General features: G+C 49.4%; 1 protein-coding gene across 4 annotated transcripts in view; it reads right to left on the reverse strand.

Moving 5' to 3' along the window:
- The window catches only part of LOC139250860 (protein phosphatase 3 catalytic subunit alpha), a 400,550-nt gene that overhangs the window by 28,506 nt on the left and 345,730 nt on the right, over positions 1 to 26,314 (reverse strand). For all 4 annotated transcript variants that reach the window (XM_070873139.1, XM_070873137.1, XM_070873138.1 and 1 more), the window contains exon 9: positions 2,788 to 2,913. In XM_070873139.1, coding sequence (XP_070729240.1) covers positions 2,788 to 2,913 — 126 coding nt within the window. The remainder of the gene's footprint in view (positions 1 to 2,787; positions 2,914 to 26,314) is intronic.

Below are 26,314 nucleotides of genomic sequence, written 5' to 3' on the forward strand. Positions count from 1 at the left end.
GGAGGAGGTTACAGAGATAGGGAGGGTGTAGGGGCTGGAGGAGATTACAGAGATAGGGAGGGGTGTAGGGGCTGGAGGAGATTACAGAGATAGGGAGAGGTGTAGGGACTCTGGGGGTTACAGAGATAGGGAGGGGTGTAGGAGCTGGAGGGGGTTACAGAGATAGGGAGGGGTGTAGGGGGCTGGAGGAGGTTACAGAGATAGGGAGGGGTGTAGAGGCTGGAGGGGGTTACAGAGATAGGGAGGGGTGTAGGGGCTGGAGGAGGTTACAGAGATAGGGAGGGGTGTAGGGGCTGGAGGGGGTTACAGAGATAGGGAGGGGTGTAGGGGCTGGAGGGGGGTACAGAGATAGGGAGGGGTGTAGGGGCTGGAGGAGGTTACAGAGATAGGGAGGGTGTAGGGGCTGGAGGGGGGTACAGAGATAGGGAGGGGTGTAGGGGCTGGAGGAGGTTACAGAGATAGGGAGGGGTGTAGGGCTGGAGGAGGTTACAGAGATAGGGAGGGGTGTAGGGGCTGGAGGGGGTTACAGAGATAGGGAGGGGTGTAGGGCTGGAGGAGGTTACAGAGATAGGGAGGATGTAGGGGCTGGAGGAGATTACAGAGATAGGGAGAGGTGTAGGGACTCTGGGGGTTACAGAGATAGGGAGGGGTGTAGGAGCTGGAGGTGGTTACAGAGATAGGGAGGGGTGTAGGGGCTGGAGGGGGTTACAGAGATAGGGAGGGGTGTAGGGGCTGGAGGGGGTTACAGAGATAGGGAGGGGTGTAGGGGCTGGAGGGGGTTACAGAGATAGGGAGGGGTGTAGGGGCTGGAGGGGGTTACAGAGATAGGGAGGGGTGTAGGGGCTGGAGGAGGTTACAGAGATAGGGAGGGGTGTAGGGGCTGGAGGGGGTTACAGAGATAGGGAGGGGTGTAGGGGCTGGAGGGGGGTACAGAGATAGGGAGGGGTGTAGGGGCTGGAGGAGGTTACAGAGATAGGGAGGGTGTAGGGGCTGGAGGGGGGTACAGAGATAGGGAGGGGTGTAGGGGCTGGAGGAGGTTACAGAGATAGGGAGGGTGTAGGGCTGGAGGGGGGTACAGAGATAGGGAGGGTGTAGGTCCATGCGTTTTCTATCTCATTTCTCAGAGTCCTGGTAAATGGATTTTTTTATTAACGAGGTGTCTGCATTTTGTTACTTGTGCAGTACCAAACATAGAGAAAGCATAATGGGAGATGGATTTTCTCCTCACAATATTGTTCCTTAATTTGGTGAAAACATTCATTAACCCAGGGGAGGTTGCCATTCCACACTCGTAATGAGCTCAGTGCCTCGAAAAGCTAAATGTAACTATGCCCATTAGAGGCGTCAGATACCTTGTCTATACATGCAACGCTCAGCATAATACCATCTGAAAGCCAACTGGCCTCTGAGACAGATAGTTGTGGGTTCAAGTCCCACTCCCGAGACTTGAACACAGGAATCTATTGGTTTTAAAAAGTATGTAACAATTAGAGAAATTTACGGCACAGAAGGAGGCCATTCGGCCCATCGTGTCCGTGACGGCTGAGAAAAACCCATCCAGCCTAATCCCACTTTCCAGCTCTTGGTCCGTAGCCATGTCAACCGTGGCTCAGTGGGCAGCACATTAGCCTGAGTCAGGAGGTTGTGGGTTCAAGGCCCACTCCATGACTTGAGCATAAATATCTAGGCTGACACTCCCAGTGTGGTACTGAGGGAGCGCCGCACTGTCGGAGGGGCAGTACTGAGGGAGCGCCGCACTGTCGGAGGGGCAGTACTGAGGGAGCGCCGCACTGTCGGAGGGACAGTACTGAGGGAGCGCCGCACTGTCGGAGGGGCAGTACTGAGGGAGCGCCGCACTGTCGGAGGGGCAGTACTGAGGGAGCGCCGCACTGTCGGAGGGGCAGTACTGAGGGAGCGCCGCACTGTCGGAGGGGCAGTACTGAGGGAGCGCCGCACTGTCGGAGCGCTGCACTGAGGGAGCGCCGCACTGTCGGAGGGGCAGTACTGAGGGAGCGCCGCACTGTCGGAGGGGCAGTACTGAGGGAGCGCCGCACTGTCGGAGGGGCAGTACTGAGGGAGCGCCGCACTGTCGGAGGGGCAGTACTGAGGGAGCGCCGCACTGTCGGAGGGGCAGTACTGAGGGAGCGCTGCACTGTCGGAGGGGCAGTACTGAGGGAGCACCGCACTGTCGGAGGGGCAGTATTGATGGAGCGCTGCACTGTCGGAGGGGCAGTACTGAGGGAGCGCCGCACTGTCGGAGCGCTGCACTGTCGGCGGGGCAGTACTGAGGGAGCGCCGCACTGTCGGAGGGGCAGTACTGAGGGAGCGCCGCACTGTCGGAGGGGCAGTACTGAGGGAGTGCCGCACTGTCGGAGGGGCAGTACTGAGGGAGCGCCGCACTGTCGGAGGGGCAGTACTGAGGGAGTGCTGCACTGTCGGAGATGCTGTCTTTCAGATGAGACGTTAAACCGAGGCCCCGTCTGCTCTCTCAGGTGGATGTAAAAGATCCCATGGCACTATTTCGAAGAAGGGCAGGGGAGTTATCCCCGGTGTCCTGGGGCCAATATTTATCCCTCAATCAACGTCACTAACAGATTATCTGGTCATTATCACATTGCTGTGTGTGGGCCGAATGTGATAATGTCAGCCTCGAGTTGTGTGCTCAGTTCCCTGGAGTGGGGCTTGAACCCAGAACCTTCTGACCCAGAGGCGAGCGAGAAATCCACTGAGCCACGGCTTGATCCCATTGGCTCACCGACGCCCAGCTGTCGTGATGCGCTGACAAACCTTTCTCTCCAACAAATGGCAAAGACCAAGTAAAGACATCCATGAAGTTGGGCAGCCAGTAGGGATGTGGGGAACAGTTGAACTGTCGAATGTTCATGACGTTGTTCTCGTATTTCAAAACTGCGGCTGGAAGACAATAAAAAAAACAGGACAGTGAAGATCAGTAACTTTCCGTGAGGGTCCGAGTCTGTGCGAACATACAGAATGAATGCAGTGAAATATGACGGAGAACATGACTGAGAACGGTTTGCTCTTGCTGCACAAGTTTTCTGCCACTGTGTTACATATAATCAGAGACCCAGACAGAATTTCAGGTCACAAGGTGCCACTTATTCTACTCCAGGGAGGCTTTGAGGGTGTCCCTGTAACGTTTCCTCTGCCCACCTTTGGTTCTTTGCCGTGAAGGAGTTCCGAGTAGAGCGCTTGCTTTGGAGTCTCGTGTCTGGCATGTGTCTCCATGAAAAAGTGCAACATCCCCACCGACACCTGGGAGTCCCTGGCCCAGCGCATCACGACAGCTGGGCGTCGGTGAGCCAATGGGATCAAGCCGTGGCTCAGTGGAGGAAGTGCATCCGGGAGGGCGCTGAGCACCTCGAGTCTCGTCGCCGAGAGCATGCAGAAACCAAGCGCAGGCAGCGGAAGGAGCGTGCGGCAAACCAGTCCCACCCTCCCCTTCCCTCAACCACTGTCTGTCCCACCTGTGACAGGGACTGTGGTTCTCATATTGGACTGTTCAGTCACCTAAGGACTCATTTTAAGAGTGGAAGCAAGTCTTCCTTGATTCCGAGGGACTGCGTATGATGATGATGATTCTACTCTCAATTCACTTGTCATTTTGTCTCCAAAACAGGTCACCATGGTCATCGATGAATTCAGCCCAAGGGGCGAGAATTGAAGGGAAAGAGGCAATTTTTGTTATCCAAAGGCCAACTTCACTCAGAGGGGGGTGAATCTTTGGAATTCTCTGCCCCAGAGGGCTGTGGAGGCTCAGTCGTTGAGTATATTCAAGGCTGAGATCGATAAGATTTTTGGATATTAAGGGAATCGAGGGATATGGGGATCGGGTGGGAAAGTGGAGTTGAGGTCAATGATCAGCCGTGATCTCATTGAATGGCGGAGCAGGCTCGAGGGGCCGAATGGCCGACACCTGCTCCTAATTCTTATGTGATGTCCTTAAGGGATATGGGACAAAGGTGGTCACATGGGGCGAGGTCGGAGATCAGCCACTGAATGGGTCGAGGGGTGTTCTGACTTCACCAGCTAGGGGAATATACGGGAGCTTGCTGCTCACAGTTGTCAGGCAATTATATTTAGCTCGTGCCCAGGTTTGCAATGTGGCCTCTGGCAGTGAGAAATCAGAAAATTACTCTTGTACATTCCGCCTTTTGAGGCAAGCATTTCCTTTTGGTTTTTTTTAAATACATTTTATTTTGGGAGTCATGTAAAGCATTCTGTGGTCTTCAAACACAATATTTTGCAGCGGGGCTGAATGGCGATGGATTTGCACCACTGACTTTAATCGTAGAACCAGAGAAATTTACAGCACAGGAGGCTGCCATTCGGCCCATCGTGTCCGTGCCGGTTGACAAAGAGCTACCCAGCCTATTCCCACTTTCCAGCTCTGGGTCCGTAGCCCTGTAGGTTACGGCACTTCAGGTGCACATCCAGGTACTTTTTAAATGTGGTGAGGGTTTCTATCTCTACCACCCTTTCAGGCAGTGAGTTCCAGACCCCCACCATCCTCTGGGTGAAGGCATTTCCCCTCAAATCCCCTCTAAACCTCCCCCCAATTACTTTAAATTATGTCCCCTGGTTGTTGACCCCTCTACCAAGGTCAATAGGTCCTCCCTATCTACGTCCCTCATAATTTTATACACCTCAATCAGGTCTCCCCTCAGCCTCCTCTGTTCCAAAGAAAACAACCCCAGCCTATCCAATCTTTTCTCATCGCTAAAATTCTCCAGTCCAGGCAACTTCCCCGTAAATCTCCTCTGTACCCTCTCCAGTGCAATCACATCTTTCCTGTAATGTGACCAGAACTGCACGCAGTACTCCAGCTGTGGCCTAATCAGTTTTTTGCTAAACGCTTGGTTCACTTTCCCCCCCCAGCTCTTTCCCCCCACTCCCCGCCCTCCACCCTCCCGTGCCGTGCCTGCAGGCCTTTGAGATCCTCGCCCAACCGGATCTCCCTCAATACCTGCCCCCAAGCCGGGAATGTCCGACAGCATAAGCCAATCCTATTCTCGTCGCACCTCCGTCTGTAGTAAGAGTCACTGGATAAGCAGCCAGGAGCCAGGGCCAATTACGCAAGGGTGCGGAGACCCCCCACAGCACCCCACCGATGACCCAGGCCGAGGGGCTTCAACTGGTGTGACCCTTGGTGCGTCCTGATAGTAAAGCGCTCTACTCGGAACTCCTTCACAGCAAACGAGCCAAAGGTGGGCAGAGGAAACGTTACAGGGACACCCTCAAAGCCTCCCTGATAAAGTGCAACATCCCCACTGACACCTGGGAATCCCTGGCCAAAGACCAGTCCGCCCTAAGTGGAGGAAGTGCATCCGGGAGGGCGCTGAGCACCTCGAGTCTCATCGCCGAGAGCATGCAGAAACCAAGCACAGGCAGCGGAAGGAGCGTGCGGCAAACCAGTCCCACCCACCCCTTCCCTCAACCACTGTCAGGGACTGTGGCTCTCGTATTGGACTGTTCAGCCACCTAAAGGACTCATGTTAAGAGTGGAAGCAAGTCTTCCTTGATTCCGAGGGACTGCCTATGATGATGATGATGATGATGATCCTGTGCGAGACCAGTAGCTGTGCACGTTGATGTAGGGCTGGTAGATCAGGCTTAGAACACTGGGTTCACGTCACACTCTGGCCAGCTGAGCTTCAACGTTAAAGAAATAATTGAGACCTCCCACCGATTGTAGTTATACTGTCGCTTGCGTGAAGCGCAGAAGCAGCGAGAGGTGGTCTCCTCTACACAGTCTTGTACTGGGGAGTGAGAAAGAATCAGAAAAGATATTCACCTAACAAAACAATCCAGAAGGCTTTTCCGCCAAACACTTTCTGACTCGAGAGTCCGATTGAGCAGGGCTTTCTGCCGTGCCTTCAATGGTTTACACATACAATGGTTGCATTTCCACAGCAATCCAGAATTACGACAATAATCAGCCAAACTTTTCTTGGGTCTCAGAACCCACAGACACACCGCAAATAATTTACAGTGTCTCAATTCTTAGGGCAACAGATCACGGAGTTCAAAGGGCACCCATTTGTTAACTTCTCTTTCAAATAAAAGTTCCTGACATTAAAACTTAATACAAAGTGAAATATTCCTTAAAGGCCTTAACATTTCACCAGAGGCTGCGAGGGAGCAATCAGTCTCGCTAGTAGACAAGTACACAAGGACATACAGGGGCCAGGGATCCTTGGGAAGACAAATGGCGCTTGAGCAGATCACATTTAACACTCTCCCGCCTCACTGCACAATATCCCAGAACCTCCGGGTGCAAGGCACAGAACAGACAAACCTTTCACAAATAAGAACATAAGAAATAGGAGCAGGGGTTGGCCATTCGGCCCCTCGAGCCTGCTCCGCCATTCAATGAGATCATGGCTGATCTGATCATGGACTCAGCTCCACTTCCCTGCCCACTCCCCATAACCCTTCACTCCTTTATCGCTCAAAAATCTGACTATCTCCGACTTAAAAATGACTCAGCCTCCACAGCTCTCTGGGACAGAGAATTCCACAGATTTACAACCCTCTGAGAGAAGAAATTCCTCCTCATCTCAGTTTTAAATGGGCGACCCCTTTTTCTGAAACTATGCCCCCTAGTTCTAGATTCCCCCACGAGGGGAAACATCCTCTCTGCATCTACCCTGTCGAACCCCCTCAGAATCTAATACGTTTCAATAAGATCACCTCTCATTTTTCTAAACTCCAATGAGTACAGGCCCAACCTGCTCAACCTTTCTTCATAAGACAACCCCTTCATAAATGATTGTATCGAAGATTGGTTGGACCACACTTGGAACACTGCGTACAGTTCTGGTCGCCAGATTATAAAAGGGATATAGAGGCACTGGAGAGGGTGCAGAGAGGATTTACAAGGATGATACCAGAAATGCGAGGGTATACATATCAGGGAAGGATGAACAGGCTGGGACTCTTTTCTCTTGAAAAATGGCTGATAGATCATAGAGATCTTTAACATTTGATAGAGTGGATACAGAGAGAATGTTTCCCCCTGTGGGGAAGAGCATAACTAGAGGCCATCAATATCAGACAGTCACTAATAAACCCAATGGGGAATTCAGGAGAAACTTCTTTACCCAGAGAGGGGTGAGAATGTGGAACTCGCTGCCACAGGGAGGGGTTGAGGCGAATAGTATCGATGTATTTAAGGGGAGGCTGGATAAACACATGAGGGAGAAGGGAATAGAGGGTTATGCCGATAGATTTAGATGAGGAAATGGGAGGAGTCTCGAGTGGAGCATAAACACTGGCACGGACTGGTTGGGCCGAATGGCCTGTTTCTGGGCTGTATATCCGATGGAATCCTGTGTAATAGTGACTCACTGAGAACGTTTTCACACATACTCTGAACACTGAGATAGTGTCGACAGCACCTGGTCATCTCTGGCAAACTAACCCCCAATGTGGTCAATCCACAGGAGCCAAATACTTCACCAGAGACACAAAACTGCTCTCTCTTCAGTCCTCACAATGAAAGGAAACCTTTCAGGTAATGCCTATTCAGGTCAGAATTTTCGCCCACAAAGTCCGAACACAAAATGGTGGTAAGAGATAGAATCTCACAGCACAGAGGCGGCCATTGGGCCTATCGAGCCTGTGCCGGCTCTGTGACAGAGCGATCCAATCAGTCCCACTCCCCCCGCTCTTTCCCCACAGCCCGGCAAATGTTTCCTTTTCAACTATTTATCCAACTCCCGGTTTGAAAGTTACTATTGAATCTGCTCCCACCGCCCTTTCAGGCAGCGCATTCCCGATCACAACAACTCGCTGCGTAAAAAAGATTCTCCCGGGGAAGAATTGTGTCGGAGGTGCCGTCTTTCGGATGAGACGTTAAACCGAGGCCCAGTCTGCTCTCTCAGGTGCACGTAAAAGATCCCATGGCACTATTTTGAAGAAGAGCAGGGGAGTTCTCCCCGGTGTCCTGGGGCCAATATTTATCCCTCAACCAACATCACTAAAACAGATTATCTGGTCATTATCACATTGCTGTGTGTGGGAACTTGCTGTGTGCAAATTGGCTGCTGCATTTCCCACATTACAACAGTGACTACACTCCAAAAGTATTTCATTGGCTGTGTAGCGTGTATATTATAAATGCAAGCCTTACTTTTAAGGCCCTGATTATTCAGCACTTCAACAAAAAAACACAAATGTTATTAGCTTTTATTCACTGAGTACAACATCAAACTATGTGAGTGATATTACGGTAGCACAGTGGTTCTGTTACAGGACCAGTAATCCAGGGGCCTGGACTAACAATCCGAGACCAGAGTTCAAATCCTACCACGGCGGCTGGGGAATTTAAATTCAGTTAATTAAATAAATCTGGAATAAAAAACCAATGTCAGTAATGGTGACCATGGACTGTCGTAAAAACCCACCTGGTTCACTGATGTCCCTTTAGGGAAGGAAATCTGCCGCCCTTACCCAGTCTGGCCGATATGTGACTCCAGACCCACAGCGATGTGGTTGGCTTTTAACTCTTAACCCCCTGAAATGGCAGCTCATCGAGGGGCAATTAGGGGATGGGCAATAAATGTCAGCCTCACCAGCGACGCCCACATCCCAGGAATGTATTTTAAAAATATTTTTTCGAACTTGTACAAATATGCAGTTAGCGCCTCTGGAAGGATTGCGACACTCACTTACGGAATAGTAACGAGATGAAACAGCATTAAAGATGGCGACGGCTGTACCAGAGCTGATGGTCAGAGGGTGTACTGCCACTCTACACTAGGGGGCTCTGCAGCTCCATCAGTAAATATTACTCTCAACTTTTCACATCAGAGGAGCTCAAATAGTACTTTTAGTAAAATAACTCGGCACACTTTTTTTTGCAATGCGGAGTAGATTAAGAAAGGAAAGATTTGAATTTCTACAGTGCCTTTCATAAACTCATGACATCGCAAAGCGCTTTACAGTCAGTGAAGTACTTTTTGGAGTGTAGTCACTGTTGTAATGTGGCAAACACAGCAGTTAATTTGCGCACAGCAAGCTCCCACACACAGCAATGTGATAATAACCAGATAATCTGTTTTTTGTAGTGATGCTAATTTGAGAGATAAATATTGGCCCCAGGACACCGGGGATAACTCCCCTGCTCTTCTTCAAAATAGTGCCATGGGATCTTTTACGTCCACCTGAGAGAGCAGACGGGGCCTCGGTTTAACGTCGCATCTGAAAGATGGCCCCTCCGACAGTGCGGCACTCCCTCAGTACTGCCCCTCCGACAGTGCAGCGCTCCCTCAGTACTGCCCCTCCGACAGTGCGGCGCTCCCTCAGTACCGCCCCTCCGACAGTGCGGCGCTCCCTCAATACCGCCCCTCCGACAGTGCGGCGCTCCCTCAGTACCGCCCCTCCGACAGTGCGGCGCTCCCTCACTACCGCCCCTCCGACAGTGCAGCGCTCCCTCAGTACTGCCCCTCCGACAGTGCTTCACTCCCTCAGTACCGCCCCTCCGACAGTGCAGCACTCCCTCACTACCGCCCCTCCGACAGTGTGGCGCTCCCTCAGTACTGCACTGGAGTGTTAGCCTAGATTTCTTTATGTGCTCAAGTCACTGGAGAAAAATCATAGGGCATTAAACATAGAGCATTAAACATAGAGCACTTTCATTTATTAGTTGTAAAAGTATTGGTGATTGGGAAAATTGTCTGACTGATAATCAAAAGTAGAATTATAGAAACATCCACGGAAGGAAGCTATACTGTCTATCGTGTCCGCCGACAAAGAGCTATCCATCATTGGATATATTCAAGAGGGAGTTAGATATGGCCCTTACGGCTAAAGGGATCAAGGGGTATGGAGAGAAAGCAGGAAAGGGTACTGAGGTGAATGATCAGCCATGATCTTATTAAATGGTGGTGCAGGCTCGAAGGGCCGAATGGCCTACTCCTGCACCTATTTTCTATGTTTCTATGTTTCTAATCCCACTGGAAGTGCACATCCAGGTACTTTTTAAATGTGGTGAGGGTTTCTGCCTCTACCACCCTTTCAGGCAGTGAGTTCCAGACCCCCACCACCCTCTGAGTGAAGACATTTCCCCTCAAATCCCCTCTAAACCTCCCCCCAATTACTTGAAATCTATGCCCCTGGTTGTTGACCCCTCTGCCAAGGGAAACAGGTCCTTCCTATCCACTCTATCCAGGCCCCTCATAATTTTATACACCTCAATCAGCTCTCCCCTCAGCCTCCTCTGTTCCAAAGAAAACAATCCCAGCCTATCCAATCTTTCCTCATAGCTAAACATCATCCAATCGAGTACAAAGGGGCTTTTCACTTTACACTTGGCGTGGGAAGGCATTATGACCCACATTTAAAGATCTGTGTACACACACCCCCAGATGTGTCTGCTCCTGCACCCCTGTAAATTTGAAACATTTTGTTCATATTGTCTCTCCTCCATCTTCCACCAAAATGGACCACTTCTTGGTGTTAAATTGCATCTGCCATTAGTCTGCCCATGTCCTCCTCACTGTTGACTACATTTAGAAGTTTTGTGTCATCTGCAAACTCTGAAATGTCCCGAGTGCCCAAGTCCAGGTCGTTAATATACATCAAAGTGAGCAGTGATCCTCATATCAACGCTTGAGGGAGCACACAGGATTACACAGGATATACACAAGAACACAAGAATTAGGAACAGGAGTAGGCCATCTAGCCCCTCGAGCCTGCTCCGCCATTCAACAAGATCATGGCTGATCTGGCCGTGGACTCAGCTCCACTTACCCACCCGCTCCCCGTAACCCTTAATTCCCTTATTGGTTAAAAATCTATCTATCTGTGACTTGAATACATTCAATGAGCTAGCCTCAAGTGCTTCCTTGGGCAGAGAATTCCACAGATTCACAACCCCCTGGGAGAAGAAATTCCTTCTCAACTCGGTTTTAAATTGGCTCCCCCGTATTTTGAGGCTGTGCCCCCTAGTTCTAGTCTCCATAGTTCTAGTATACGGCACAGAAATAGGCCGTTCGGCCCAACCGGTCCGTGCCGGCGTTTATGCTCCACTCCAGCCTCCTCCCGTCTTTCCTCATCTAACTCCGATAGCATCATTGTTCACCCCCCTGTGGACCATGTACAGTAGACACCTCAAATCGCCGGAGAAATACCACCAACGATGCCTCCGCAAGATCCTGCAAATCCCTTGGAAGGACAGACGCACCAACGTTAGTGTCCTCGACCAGGCCAACATTCCCAGCATCGAAGCACTGACCACACTTGATCAGCTCCGCTGGGCGGGCCACATTATCCGCGTGCCAGACACGAGACTCCCAAAGCAAGTGCTCTACTCGGAACTCCTTCACGGCAAATGAGCCAAAGGTGGGCAGAGGAAACGTTACAAGGGACCACCCTCAAAGCCTCCCTGATAAAGTGCAACATCCCCACTGACACCTGGGAGTCCCTGGCCAAAGACCGCCCTAAGTGGAGGAAGTGCATCCGGGAGGGCGCTGAGCACCTCGAGTCTCATCGCCGAGAGCATGCAGAAATCAAGCGCAGGCAGAAGGAGCGTGCGGCAAACCAGTCCCACCCTCCCCTTCCCTCAACCACTGTCTGTCCCACCTAAGGACTCATTCTAAGAGTGGAAGCAAGTCTTCCTCGATTCCGAGGGACTGCCTATGATGATGATGATGATGATGCACCTCTCTCCAGTCTGGAAAAACAACGGCTCACCACTACTCTCTGCTTCCTGTCCCTCAGATAGTTTGGTGTCCATGGACAGGAGCAGTACCAGGCCGGAGCTCCATTCCCCCAGCCGCACCGTCCGGCTCGGGGGGGGGGGGGGGAAATGGGGGTGAAATTCAACCCCGCCCCATTTGCAGCGCTCCCAACGTTCTGTTCATTAAAATTAGTCGTGACGTTTATATTTATTTCATATCTGATTATTATATTATGCTCCTATAAAAGCAGAGAAGTCCTGCTACAACTGTACAGGGTATTGGTGAGGCCACATCTGGGGTACTGCGTACAATTTTGGTCTCCGTATTTAAGGAACTTGCATTGGAGGCAGTTCAGAGGAGGTTCACTCGGTTGATTCCTGAGATGAGGGGGTTGACATATGAAGACAGGTTGAGTAGGTCGGGCCTCTACTCATTGGAATTCAGAAGAATGAGAGGTGATCTGATCAAAACGTATAAGATAATGAGGGGACTCGACAAGGTGGATGCAGAGAGGATGTTTCCACTGATGGGGGAGACTAGAACTAGGGGGCATAGTCGCAGAATAATGGTCTGCCCATTTAAAACTGAGTCTCTCAGAGGGTTGTAAATCTGTGGAATTCTCTGTCCCAGAGAGCTGTGGAGGCTGGGTCATTGAATATATTTAAGGCGGAGATTGACAGATTTTTGAGCGATAAGGGAGTGAAGGGTTATGGGGAGCGGGCGGGGAAGTGGAGCTGAGTCCATGATCTGAATCAGCCATGATCTTACTGAATGGCGGAGCAGGCTCGAGGGGCCAAATGGCCGACTCCTGTTCCTTATGTTCATTGAGCAGGACTCACACTGGGAGTGGAGAGCTGAAAATTTGCCCAAGGGCACACAGTCATTGCAGAGAGATGGCTCTGGATATCACACTCTGCTTGGAATATATATATTTAAGTTTTTAAAACATGTTTCAATGAATTGATGCATTCTTTAACTAAATCCTGCGTAGGAAACAGCATCAAGAGGGAACCGGCCCAGAGAATGACCTTCAAGTTAATTTCGCTTTTTGAAAAGATGTATTTTAGTCACGTCGAGGATGGGATTGTGTGAGGAGTCCTCTTAGCCTGCTGCGTATCTATTTACAGCGTTTCAACCAATGCAAATCCTGCAACTACTGTGAAGATCTCGTGGTGCCTTACATCAGATTTAGCAACAAGGCCTTCATACATGGGTGATCATTTCGGGAGACATTATGTTGCCAACATATGGTTCCGCTGTTCCGAGTGCAGGATTAACCCCTTCGCTCCCCTAACCCCGCGCTGAATGTAGACAACCTCAAACAGGGGAAAGCACCAATTGTCATTTCATTCAGACACCTTGCAATAATTTTCCAGCATTGGCCTGCGACAACACAGCACTGAGCAACCATGAAATTAATGGGCAGGAAATGTCCAACTGCTCCATCAAGCGTGCACTAACAGTACTGCCCCTCCGACAGTGCGGCACTCCCTCAGTACTGCCCCTCCGACAGTGCGGCACTCCCTCAGTACTGCCCCTCCGACAGTGCGGCACTCCCTCAGTACTGGAGTGTCAGCCTAGATGAGATATCTCCAAGCATATCATCATCATCATCATCATCACAGGCAGTCCCTCGGAATCGAGGAAGACTTGCTTCCACTCTAAAAATGAGTCCTTAGGTGGCTGAACAATCCAATACAGGAACCACAGTCCGTCACAGGTGGGACAGTGATTGAGGGAAGGGGAGGGTGAGACTGGTTTGCCGCACGCTCCTTCCGCTGCCTGCGCTTGGTTTCTGCATGCTCTCGGCGATGAGACTCGAGGTGTAATAATTAACCCTTTGGTGTCTCGCACAAACTAGACTTCATGAAACCAACTACACGCAGGAGATTTATTCATGGTAACTAATAACTTGCATTTATATAACACCATTAACATAATAAAACATCCCAAGGTGCTTCACAGGAATGACTACCAGACCACGTTTGACACTGAGCCACATAAGGAGATGTTAGGGCAGGTGACCAAAAGCTTGGTCAAAGAGTTGGGTTTTAAGGAGCATCTTAAAGGAGGAAAGAGAGGCGGAGAGGTTTAGGGAGGGAGTTCCAGAGCTTGGGGCCCAGGCAGCTGAAGGCACGGCCACCGATGGTGGAGTGATTATAATCAGGGATGCTCAGGAGGGCAGAATTAGAGGAGCGCAGAGATCTTGGGGGGTTGTGGGGCTGGAGGGGATTACAGAGATAGGGAGGAGTGATGCCATGGGGGGATTTGAAAATAAAGACGAGAATTTTAAAATCGAGGCATTGCTTAACTGGAAGCCAATGTAGGTCAGCGAGCACAGGAGGTGATGGGTGAGCGGGACTCGGTGTGAGTTAGGACACGGGTCAGCGAGCACAGGGGGTGATGGGTGAGTGGGACTCGGTGCGAGTTAGGACACGGGTCAGCGAGCACAGCGGGTGATGGGTGAGCGGGACTCGGTGAGAGTTAGGACACGGGGCAGTGAGCACATGGGGTGGTGGGTGAGCGGGATTGGGTGCGAGTTAGGACACGAGGAGTGAGTTTTGGGTGACCTCTAGTTTACGCAAGGTAGAATGTGGGAGGCCGGCCATGATTGTGTTGAAATAGTCAAGTCTAGAGGTAACAAAGGCACAGATGAGGGCTTCTGCAGCTGATGAGCTGAGGCAAGGGTGGAGACGGGCGATGTTACGGAGGTGGAAGTAGTTTAAATCTGAGACCAGATTTGCTACAAATTTGCTAAGATTGCAAAATGACAGCACGAATGCAAAATAATTGCTCCCAGACCAAACCCGTCCCAATTCATTGCAACTGTGGGTCTTCCTTCATTGGGCCACTCCCCTTTGCCAAGCGAGTGAGCTCGTTTGTCTGCATTCAACTAGAAATCAACTCTTAATTTATCGAAACACCGTTAATTGAGTTTATGGACATACAATGAGCAATTATGGTAAAAGCATGCTTGCTTATGTATGTGTTTTTAAAAAGTAGCGTGTTTGCAGCATTCCTGTCGGTGCGGCTATAAATTCACATGACATAATGATATGTGACAGGACCAACTCCAGTAAAAATGAGAGAGTAATTGGAAGCACTTAAGAAAAAAAGTGTCAGCAATTTAGAGAAATCAAGTCAGTGATAAGAACATAAGAAATAGTCGGCCATTCGGCCCCTCGAGCCTGCTCCACCATTTAATAATCTGATCTTGGCCTCAACTCCACTTCCCTGCCCGTTCCCCATAACCCTTGACTCTCTTATCGATTAAAAATCTGTCTATCTCCGCCTTAAATATATTCAATGACCCAGCCTCCACAACTCTCTGGGGCAGAGAATTCCACAGATTTACAACCTTCAGAGAAGAAATTCCTCCTCATCTTTTTGGTCCCTAGCACATTTTTCTTCCCCTCATGTTCCAGCCATTAGAAACAGCATTTATACTGTATACATTTATACACACACACACACTCTCTCTCTCTCTCTCTCTCTCTCTCTCTCTCTCGTATATCCTCCCCACACCTCAACCCGAAGGATCACATTAAATTGATGATTAAATTAGAAAACATTTTTGCTTAACTCAAGTATTAATGAAAACTCAAATGAGCCTGAACAGACTAATCACAGTTCATACTTTGGTCATTCGAACTGCTGCTGACTGTAACAAAACACGACACAAACACATTAATGTGTCTTGCTTGTCAGTAAGTGGAGATATTGCAGACACAGCTGTGGCTCAGTGGGCAGCACTCTCGTCTGTGTCAGAAAGTTGTGGGTTCAAGTCCCACTCCAGGGACTTGAGCACAAAAAAAAATCTAGGCTGACTCTCCAGTGCAGTGCTGCACTGTCGGAGGGGCAGTACTGAGGGAGTGCTGCACTGTCGGAGGGGCAGTACTGAGGGAGCCCCGCACTGTCGGAGGGGCAGTACTGAGGGAGCCCCGCACTGTCGGAGGAGCAGTACTGAGGGAGCGCCGCACTGTCGGAGGGGCAGTGCTGAGGGAGCCCTGCACTGTCGGAGGGGCAGTACTGAGGGAGCCCCGTACTGTCGGAGGAGCAGTACAGAGGGAGTGCCGCATTGCCGGAGGAGCAGTACAGAGGGAGTGCCGCACTGTCGGAGGGGCAGTACTGAGGGAGTGCCGCACTGTTGGAGGGGCAGTACTGAGGGAGTGCCGCACTGTTGGAGGGGCAGTACTGAGGGAGTGCCGCACTGTCGGAGGGGCCGTCTTTCAGATGAGACGTTAAACCGAGGCCCCGTCTGCCCTCTCATAATGGGAGTTCTTCCAGTGTCCTGGGGCCAATATTTATCCCTCAATCAACATAACAAAAAAAAAAGATGATATGTTCATGATCACATTGCTGTGTGTGGGAGCTTGCTGTGCACAAATTACAACAGTGACTACACTCCAAAAGTACTTCATTGGCTGAAAAGCACTGAGACGTCCGGCAGTCGTGAAAGGTGCTACAGAAATATAAGACTTTCTTTACTTAAAGAACTTGGACAGAATGGCAAATGGACAAGACAAAAATAAATGGGAAACTGAACAAGACAAAACAAGAAATCAGAGGCCAAAGCTGATTCCAGTGGGCGTGATGACGAGCTGTGTACGCCCAGCTCCTGCAGTAACTGGGATTTCCACGTCTATGTTCCAGGCCCACTCGCTGAGCCCTCGTTACTGGAAGGGCTCAAACCCAGACGTTTAACTCGGGTTTCACATTGTGCCACAAAAAGCAGGATGTTATGTCTCAATCTATCCTGTATACTGCCCCTCCGACAGTGCGGCGCTCCCTCAGTACTGCCCCTCCGACAGTGCGGCGCTCCCTCAGTACTGCCCCTCCGACAGTGCGGCGCTCCCTCAGTACTGCCCCTCCGACAGTGCGCCGCTCCCTCAGTACTGCCCCTCCGACAGTGCGGCGCTCCCTCAGTACTGCCCCTCCGACAGTGCGGCGCTCCCTCAGTACTGCCCCTCCGACAGTGCGGAGCTCCCTCAGTACTGCCCCTCCGACAGTGCGGCCCTCCCTCAGTACTGCCCCTCCGACAGTGCGGCCCTCCCTCAGTACTGCCCCGACAGTGCGGCGCTCCCTCAGTACTGCCCCTCCGACAGTGCGGCGCTCCCTCAGTACTGCCCCTCCGACAGTGCGGCCCTCCCTCAGTACTGCCCCTCCGACAGTGCGGCGCTCCCTCAGTACTGCCCCTCCGACAATGCGGCCCTCCCTCAGTACTGCCCCTCTGACAGTGCGGCGCTCCCTCAGTACAGCACTGGGAGTGTCAGCCCAGATTTAAGTGCTCGAATCTCCGAAGTGGGACTTGAACCCATGACCTTGTGAATCGGAGGAGACTGCTGCCCACTGAGCCACAGCTGACATTAAAAAAATTTGAATTAAAAATGAAAATATATTTTTTTAATTCTCTACTGTTCATTAAAATTATATTCAAATTCTAAGTTTTAATTTCATTTATTACATTAAAAATGTTTATTGAAATGGCAACTTTGTAGGACTTTTCCCACTGATTATTCATTGCTCCTGGGCCCAATCACCTCACTAACATGTGATGTCCGACTGACATTACTCCAGTACAAGTTTAACATTCAGAACTTGGTGAGGCCACACCTGGAGTATTCTGTACAGTTTTGGTCTCCTAACTTGAGGAAGGACATTCTTGCTATTGAGGGAGTGCAGCAAAGATTCACCAGACTGATTCCCGGGATGGCGGGACATATCAAGAAAGACTGGATCAACTGGGCTTGTATTCACTGGAGTTCAGAAGAATGAGAGGGGACCTCATAGAAACGTTTAAAATTCTGACGGGTTTAGACAGGTTAGATGCAGGAAGAATGTTCCCAATGTTGGGGAAGTCCAGAACCAGGGGTCACAGTCTGAGGATAAGGGGTAAGCCATTTAGGACCGAGATGAGGAGAAACTTCTTCACCCAGAGAGTGGTGAACCTGTGGAATTCTCTACCACAGAAAGTAGTTGAGGCCAATTCACTAAATATATTCAAAAGGGAGTTAGATGAGGTCCTTACTACTCGGGGGATCAAGGGGTATGGCGAGAAAGCAGGAAGGGGGTACTGAAGTTTCATGTTCAGCCATGAACTCATTGAATGGCGGTGCAGGCTAGAAGGGCTGAATGGCCTACTCGTGCACCTATTTTCTATGTTTCTATCTTATTCAGTTCAGCACCTTGCAATGCACACCACTGGTATTATCAGATAAGAGAAATATCGATGAAAGCGCTGATTTTAATCCATACCTTTGTTACCTCCACACTCGACTATTCCAACACTGACCTGGCGAAACTTGCACCCTCCACAAACTTCAGCTTATTCAAAAACTCGGCTACCTCCGTGCCCTAACTCGCATCAAGTCCCGCTCACCCATCACCCCATGTTCGCTGACCTACACTGCCTCAATTCTCATTCTCGTGTTCAAATCCCTCCATGGCCTGACTCCCTCCCTACCTCTGTAACCTCCACCTGCCCTACAACCCTCCCCCTCCCCCCAAGATGTCTGCGCTCCTCTAAATCTGCCCTCTTGACCATCCCCCGACTTCCATCGTTCCACCATCGGTGGCCGTGCCTTCAGCTGCCTGGGCCCCAAGCTCAAACTCTCTCCCTAAACCTCTCCGCCTCTCTCTCCTCTTTTAAGACGCTCCTTAAAACCTACCTCTTTGGCCAAGCTTTTGGTCACCTGCGCTAATTTCTCCTTGCGTGGCTTGGTGTCAAATTTTGTCTGATAATCGTTCCCGTGGTGTGTCTTGGAACACTTGGATTAAAGAATCACAGAACGGTTACAGCTCGGGAGGAGGCCATTCGGCCCGTTGAGCCCGTGCCGGCTCTCTGCAAGAGCACCTCAGCCAGTCCCACTCCCCCGCCCTTTCCCCGGAGCCGGCAAATTTTTTCCTTCGGGGACTTATCCAACTTCCTTTTGAAAGCCACGATTGAGTCTGCCTCCACCACCCTCTCAGGCAGCGCATTCCAGATCCTAACCACTCGCTGCGTAAAAACGTTTTCCCTCGTGTTGCCTTTGGTTCTTCTGCCAATCGCCTTAAATCTGTGTCCTCTGGTTCTCGACCCTTCCACCAATGGGAACAGTTTCTCTCGATCTACTCTGTCCAGATCCCTCATGATTTTGAACACCTCGATCAAATCTCCTCTCAACCTTCTCTGCTCCAAGGAGAACAACCCCAGCTTCTCCAGTCTCTCCCCGTCACTGAAGTCCCTCATCCCTGGAACCATTCTCGTAAATCTCCTCTGTACCCTCGCTAAGGCCTTCACATTCTTCCTAAAGTGTGGTGCCCAGAATTGGACACAATACTCCAGTTGGGGCCGAACCGTGTTTTATACAGGTTCATCATAATATCCACACTTTTGTACTGTTTCCCTCTATTTATGAAACCCAGGATCCTGTATGCTTGAACCGCTTTCTCAACCTGCCCTGCCACCTTCAACGATTTGTGCTCATATATCCCCGGGTCTCTCTGTTCATGCACCCCCTTTAGGATCGTACCCTTTAGTTTATACATCGTCTTCTCGTCCTTTTTACTAAAATGTATCACTTCGCACTTTTCTGTGTTAAACTTCATCTGCCCCGAGTCCGCCCATCCCACCAGCCTGTCTGTGACCTCGTGAAGTCTATCCCTCTCGTCCGTTGTATAAATGCAGGTTTTTTTATTGATTCTTTGCGTAAAGAAGTCACGCAGGGTCTAAACTACTGCCTCCGATACACAAGCACTGACATTATCTTCCTTAAAGGAGCAAGTCTTCCTCAGAAGATTTAGGCAGACATGATTTGAGAAAAGCATTTTTTGGGGGGGCAGATGGGGGGTGGTGAATCATGGGTGAATTTAACTACAATCAGGATAGAAAGTGCCTCCGCGATTTGTCAACAATTTGGGACGCTGCCCCTTTAAGTAGTGAAGTTTTCCCATTTTGAGTCAATAGCATTGACGTCTATGACTTTGAAAATCAAGCCAATTATCAGGAAAACAATGAGATTATTTTCCCAGCGCGTTCTGCTGGCGGATGTGACAGTTCCCATTTATCCTGGCTGGGCTCCCGAGCTCTTGTTCCAGTTTTTGATCTTTCAGGAAACAGAAACAGATCCTCTGGCCCTTTCTCTCTTCCAAAGCTCGCCGGGCTCAGAGGGCAAGGGGAAAAAAAACTTTGCTTCCTTCATCCGGCAACCATCCGAAAATCAAACTGTACAAAAACGTTAGAACTTCACAAATAAACTGAAGGTCGGGTTTAATGCAGTGACAGGGTGGGTATTTAAACAGCGGTAAAGGTAGAGTTCGAAGGATTCAAAGTCATAAGAACATAAGAAATAGGAGCAGGAGTCGGCCATTCGGCCCCTCGAGCCTGCTCCGCCATTCAACAAGATCATGGCTGATCTGATCTTGGACTCAGCTCCACTTCCCCGCCCGCTCCCCATAACCCTTCACTCCCTTATCGCTCAAAAATCTGTCTATCTCCACCTTAAATATATTCAATGACCCAGCCTCCACAGCTCTCTGGGGCAGAGAATTCCACAGATTTACAACCCTCAGAAGAAATTCCTCCTCATCTCAGTTTTAAATGGGCGGCTCCTTATTCTGAAACTATGCCCCCTAGTTCTAGATTCCCCCACGAGGGGGAACATCCTCTCTGCATCCACCCTGTCAAGCCCCCTCAGAATCTTAAACGTTTCAATAAGATGGCCTCTCATTCTTCTAAACTCCAATGAGTATAGGCCCAACCTGCTCAACGTTTCCTCTTAAGTCAACCCCCTCATCTCTCGAATCAACTTAGTGAACCTTCTCTGAACTGCCTCCAATGCAAGTATATCCTTCCTTAAATACGGAGGCCCAAACTGTACGCAGTACTCCAGGTGTGGCCTCACCAATACCCTGTACAGTTGTAGCTAATCATTAGGCACAACGTCAGTAAGTCTGGTCATCATTTTAAACGTTTAGTTATTCCCGAATTTTGATAGAGCCTCCAACTCCCAGTTTTTAAGAAGCGGCTTTAGAGGCAAGAACTTGCATTAATATAGCGCCTTTGATGTACAAACAACGCGCCAAACCGCAGCATTAGTAAGAGGAAAGAATGATGACTCAGTGCGAGGACTTTAGAAAGAAGACTTGCATTTGTATAGCGCCTTTCACGACCACCGGGCATCCAAAAGCACTTTAAAGCCAATGAAGTACTTTTTCGAGTGTAGTCACTGTTGTAATGTGGGAAACGCAGCAGACAATTTGCGCACAGCAAGCTCCCACACACAGCAATGTGATAATGACCAGATAATCTGTTTTAGTGATGTTGGTTGAGGGATAAATATTGGCCCCAGGACACCAGGGATAACTCCCCTGCTCTTCTTCAAAATAGTGCCATGGGATCTTTTACATCCACCTGAAAGACCAGACAGGGCCTCAGTTTAACATCTCATCCAAAAGATGGGAAGGACGGTACAATTTTAAAAAGGGTTGTGGGACCAGAGAGACCCGGGGGTGTACATACGCGGATCTTTGAAGTTGATAAGACAGTTACAAAAAACGTACGGGAACCTGAGGCTTTATAAACCGAGGCAGTGAGTTCAAAAGCAAGGAAGTTATTCCAAACCTTTATAAAACACTGAGTGGCCAGAGCTGGAGTATTGTGTCCAATTCTGGGCTCCACACTTTAGGAAGGATGTGAAGTCCTGGGAGGGGGTGCGGAGGAGATTGACCAGAATGGCCCCGGGGATGAGGGATATCAGTTACATGGAGAGACAGACAAGAGAAGCTGGGGTTCTGCTTTGGGTAGAGAAGGTTAAGGGGGGATTTAATAGAAGTGTTCAAAATCATGAGTTTTTTTTTAAAGAGTCAATAAGGAGAAAGTGTTCCCAGGGGCGGGAGGGTCAGTAACCAGAGGGACACAGATTGACGATAATCGGCGATTGAACCAGAGGGGGAGATGGGGAGAATGTGTTTACGCAGCGAGTTGTTGTGATCGGGAACGCGCTGCCTGAAAGGGCGGTGGGAGCAGATTCAATAGTAACTTTCAAACCGGGAATTGGATATATACTGGAAGGGTAAAAACTTGCCGGGCTGTGGGGAAAGAGCGGGGGGAGTGGGGCTGATTGGATCGCTCTGTCACAGAGCCGGCACAGGCTCGATGGGCCCAATGGCCTCCTCTGTGCTGTGAGATTCTGTGAAGAATGAAAGTTGTGACACGGAACTATTTGGGACTGATCGCTCGGCCTGATTTCACTCTGTATCAGTGGCTACGCTGGTACTTAATGAAATGTAGCAGATCTTTACAAATCTCAACAGGCCGTGCATCAATTCAAACCTCAAATAATACTAACAAATCCTCCCTGCAGGAATGTGCAGTGTGATCTCAGCATTCTCCAGCTCTCGAGTATTGATAACACTGGACTATCAATACTGGGTCAGGAGAACACACTGCTTCAGAGCCTGACCACACAATGGATCGATAACACACTCAACATTCTCCAACGATAATTGCAAAGCCTTCCACATTCACCCAGCCTCAGGCAGATGTACAAACAGAAATATGGCATTGGGCTAATCACTTCCTGCCCAAGTACTAAATGTGCAAGGCACAGTAATAACTCGACAATTCCACCGCACCCTGCTCGGGGCGCTAATATCCGCCAGACGGGACATTTTGCAGATCGCGGCACACAGGCGCGGTGCCGGGCCGACAAATCGCGGCACACGGGACCCCCACGTACAAAGCGCCAGCGGGGCGCTCGGGAAAACGCTGCCATTTTCCCCCAAGAAGGTCGCCACCTCCCCCCTTATATCGCGCTCCCCAGCAGCCGGCCGCCCGGGTCGTGCCCCCTGAAGCAGCTGTCGGCATCGCCAGCGCAGCGGAGCGGGGCGCTACAGGTCACCACCACCGCTAAACACCCGCGGGGTTCGGTGGGAGTCGTTAGCGGTGCCCCACCCTGTCAGGCAGTGAGTTCCAGACCCCCACCACCCTCTGGGTGAAGGAATTTCCCCTCAAATCCCCTCTAAACCTCCCCCCAATTACTTTAGATCTATGTCCCCCAGTTGTTGATCCCTCTGCTAAGGGAAATAGGTCCTTCCTATCCACTCTATCCAGGCCCCTCATAATTTTATACACCTCAATCAGGTCTCCCCTCAGCCTCCTCTGTTCCAAGGAAAACAACCCCAGCCTATCCAATCTTTCCTCATCGCCAAAATTCTCCAGTCCAGGCAACATCCTCGTAAATCTCCTCTGTACCCTCTCCAGTGTAATCACATCTTTCCTGTAATGTGGTGACCAGAACTGCACGCAGTACTCCAGCTGTGGCCTAACTAGTGTTTTATACAGTTCAAGCATAATCTCCCTGCTCTTGTATTCTATGCCTCGACTAATAAAGGAAAGTATTCCGTATGCTTTCTTAACCACCAGACATGAGGGGTCAACTTATAGAAACATAGAAAATAGGTGCAGGAGTCGGCCATTCAGCCCTTCGAGCCTGCACCACCATTCAATAAGATCATGGCTGATCATTCTCTCAGTACCCCTTTCCTGCTTTCTCTCCATACCCCTTGATCCCTTTAGCCGTAAGGGCCATATCTAATGAATATATCCAATGAACTGGCATCAACAACTCTCTGCGGTAGGGAATTCCACAGGTTAACAACTCTCTGAGTGAAGAAGTTTCTCCTAAAATTCCTAAATGGCCTACTCCTTATCCTGTGTCCCCTGGTTCTGGACTTCCCCATCATTGGGAACATTCTTCCCACATCTAATCTGTCCAGTCCCATCAGAATCTTGCAAGTTTCTATGAGATCCCCTCTCATCCTTCTAAACTCCAGTGTATAAAGGCCAAGTTGATCCAGTCTCTCCTCATATGTCAGTCCTGCCATCCCAGGAATCAGTCTGGTGAACTTTCACTGCATTCACTCAATAGCAAGAACGTCCTTCCTCAGATTAGGAGACCAAAACTGAACACAATATTCCAGGTGAGGCCTCACCCAGGTCCTGTACAACTGCAGTAAGACCTCCCTGCTCCTATACTCAAATCCCCAACCTAATATGAAGATAGGTTGAGTAGGTTAGGCCGATACTCATTGGAGTTCAGAAGAATGAGAGGTGATTTTATCGAAACGTATAAGATAATGAGGGCACTCGACAAGGTGGATGCAGGGGGGATATTTCCACTCATAGGGGAAACTAAAACTAGGGGACATAGTCTCAGAATAAAGGGCCACCCATTTAAAACTGAGATGAGGAGGAATTTCTTCTCTCAGAGGGTTGTAAATCTGTGGAATTCTCTGCCCCAGAGAGCTGTGGAGGCTGGGTCATTGAATATATTTAAGGCAGAGAGAGACAGATTTTTGAGCGATCAGGGAGTGAAGGGTTATGGGAAGCGGGCAGGGAAGTGGAGCCGAGTCCATGATCAGATCAGCCATGACTGGGAATTAAACATACAGGGGTATCTGACGATTCAGAAAGATAGGCAAGAAGGGAAAGGAGGTGGGGTAGCTCTGTTAATAAAAGATGATATCAGGGCAGTTGTGAGAGATGATATTGGCTCTAAATGAACAAAATGTTGAATCATTGTGGGTGGAGATTAGAGATAGTAAGGGGAAAAAGTCACTGGTCGGCGTAGTTTATAGGCCCCCAAATAATAACTTCACGGTGGGGCGGACAATAATCAAGGGAATAATGGAAGCATGTGAAAAAGGAACAGCAGTAGTCATGGGAGATTTTAACCTACATATCGATTGGTCAAATCAAATCGCACGGGGTAGTTAGGAGGAGGAATTCATAGAATGCATACAGGATTGTTTCTTAGAACAGTATGTTACAGAACCTACAAGGGAGCAAGCTATCTTAGATCTGGTCCTGTGTAATGAGACAGGAATAATAAACGATCTCCGAGTAAAAGATCCTCTCGGAATGAGTGATCACAATATGGTTGAATTTGTAATACAGATTGAGGGTGAGGAAGTTGTATCAGAAATGAGCGTACTATGCTTAAACAAAGGGGACTACAGTGGGATGAGGGCAGAGTTAGCTAAAGTAGACTGGAAACACAGACTAAACAGTGGCACAATTGAGGAACAGAGGACTTTTAAGGAGCTCTTTCATAGTACGCAACAAAAATATATTCCAGTGAAAAAGAAGGGTGGTAAGAGAAGGGATAACCAGCCGTGGATAACCAAGGAAATAAAGGAAAGTATCAAATCAAAGGCCAATGCGTATAAGGTGGCCAAGGTTAGTGGGAAACTAGAGGATTGGGAAGATTTTAAGCAACAGCAAAGAATGACTAAAAAAGCAATAAAGAAAGGAAAGATAGATTACGAAGGTAAACTTGCGCAAAACATAAAAACAGATAGTAAAAGCTTTTACAGATATATAAAACGGAAAAGAATGACTAAAGTAAATGTTGGTTCCTTAGAAGATGAAAAGGGGGATTTAATAATGGGAAATGTGGAAATGGCTGAGACCTTAAACAATTATTTTGCTTCCGTCTTCACAGTGGAAGACACAAAAACCATGCCAAAATTTGCAGGCCACAGGAATGTGGGAATGGAGGACCTTGAGACAATCACTATCACTAGGGGGGTAGTGCTGGACAGGCTAATGGGACTGAAGGTAGACAAGTCCCCTGGTCCTGATGAAATGCATCCCAGGGTATTAAAAGAGATGGCGGAAGTTATAGCAGATGCATTCATTATAATCTACCAAAATTCTCTGGACTCTGGGGAGGTACCAGCGGATTGGAAAGCAGCTAATGTAACGCCTCTGTTTAAAAAAGGGGGCAGGCAAAAGGCAGGTAACTATAGGCCGGTTAGTTTAACATATGTAGTGGGGAAAATGCTTGAAACTATCATTAAGGAAGAAATAGTGGGACATCTAGATAGGAATAGTGCAATCAAGCAGACGCAACATGGAGTCATGAAGGGGAAATCATGTTTAACTAACTTACTGGAATTCTTTGAGGATATAACGAGCATGGTGGATAGAGGTGTACCGATGGATGTGGTGTATTTAGATTTCCAAAAGGCATTCGATAAGGTGCCACACAAAAGATTACTGCAGAAGATAAAGGTACGCGGAATCAGAGGAAATGTATTAGCATGGATAGAGAATTGGCTGACGAACAGAAAGCAGGGAGTCGGGATAAATGGGTCCTTTTCCGGTTGGAAATCAGTGGTTAGTGGTGTGCCACAGGGATCAGTGCTGGGACCACAACTGTTTACAATATACATGGATGACCTGGAAGAGGGGACAGAGTGTAGTGCAACAAAATTTGCAGATGACACTAAGATTAGTGGGAAAGCGGGTTGTGTAGAGGACTGAGAGGCGCTGCAAAGAGATTTAGATAGGTTAAGCGAATGGGCTAAGGTTTGGCAGATGGAATACAATGTCGGAAAGTATGAGGTCATCCACCTTGGGAAAAAAAACAGTAAAAGGGAATATTATTTGAATGGGGAGAAATTACAACATGCTGCAATGCAGAGGGACCTGGGGGTCCTTGTGCATGAAACTCTTTTGAGTTCCTTGTGCATGAATCCCAAAAGGTTAGTTTGCAGGTGCAGCAGGTAATCAGGAAGGCGAATGGAATGTTGGCCTTCATTGCGAGAGGGATGGAGTACAAAAGCAG

The sequence above is a fragment of the Pristiophorus japonicus genome, chromosome 2 (genome assembly GCF_044704955.1).
Source record: "Pristiophorus japonicus isolate sPriJap1 chromosome 2, sPriJap1.hap1, whole genome shotgun sequence".
In the NCBI taxonomy this organism is placed as follows: Eukaryota; Metazoa; Chordata; class Chondrichthyes; family Pristiophoridae; genus Pristiophorus; species Pristiophorus japonicus.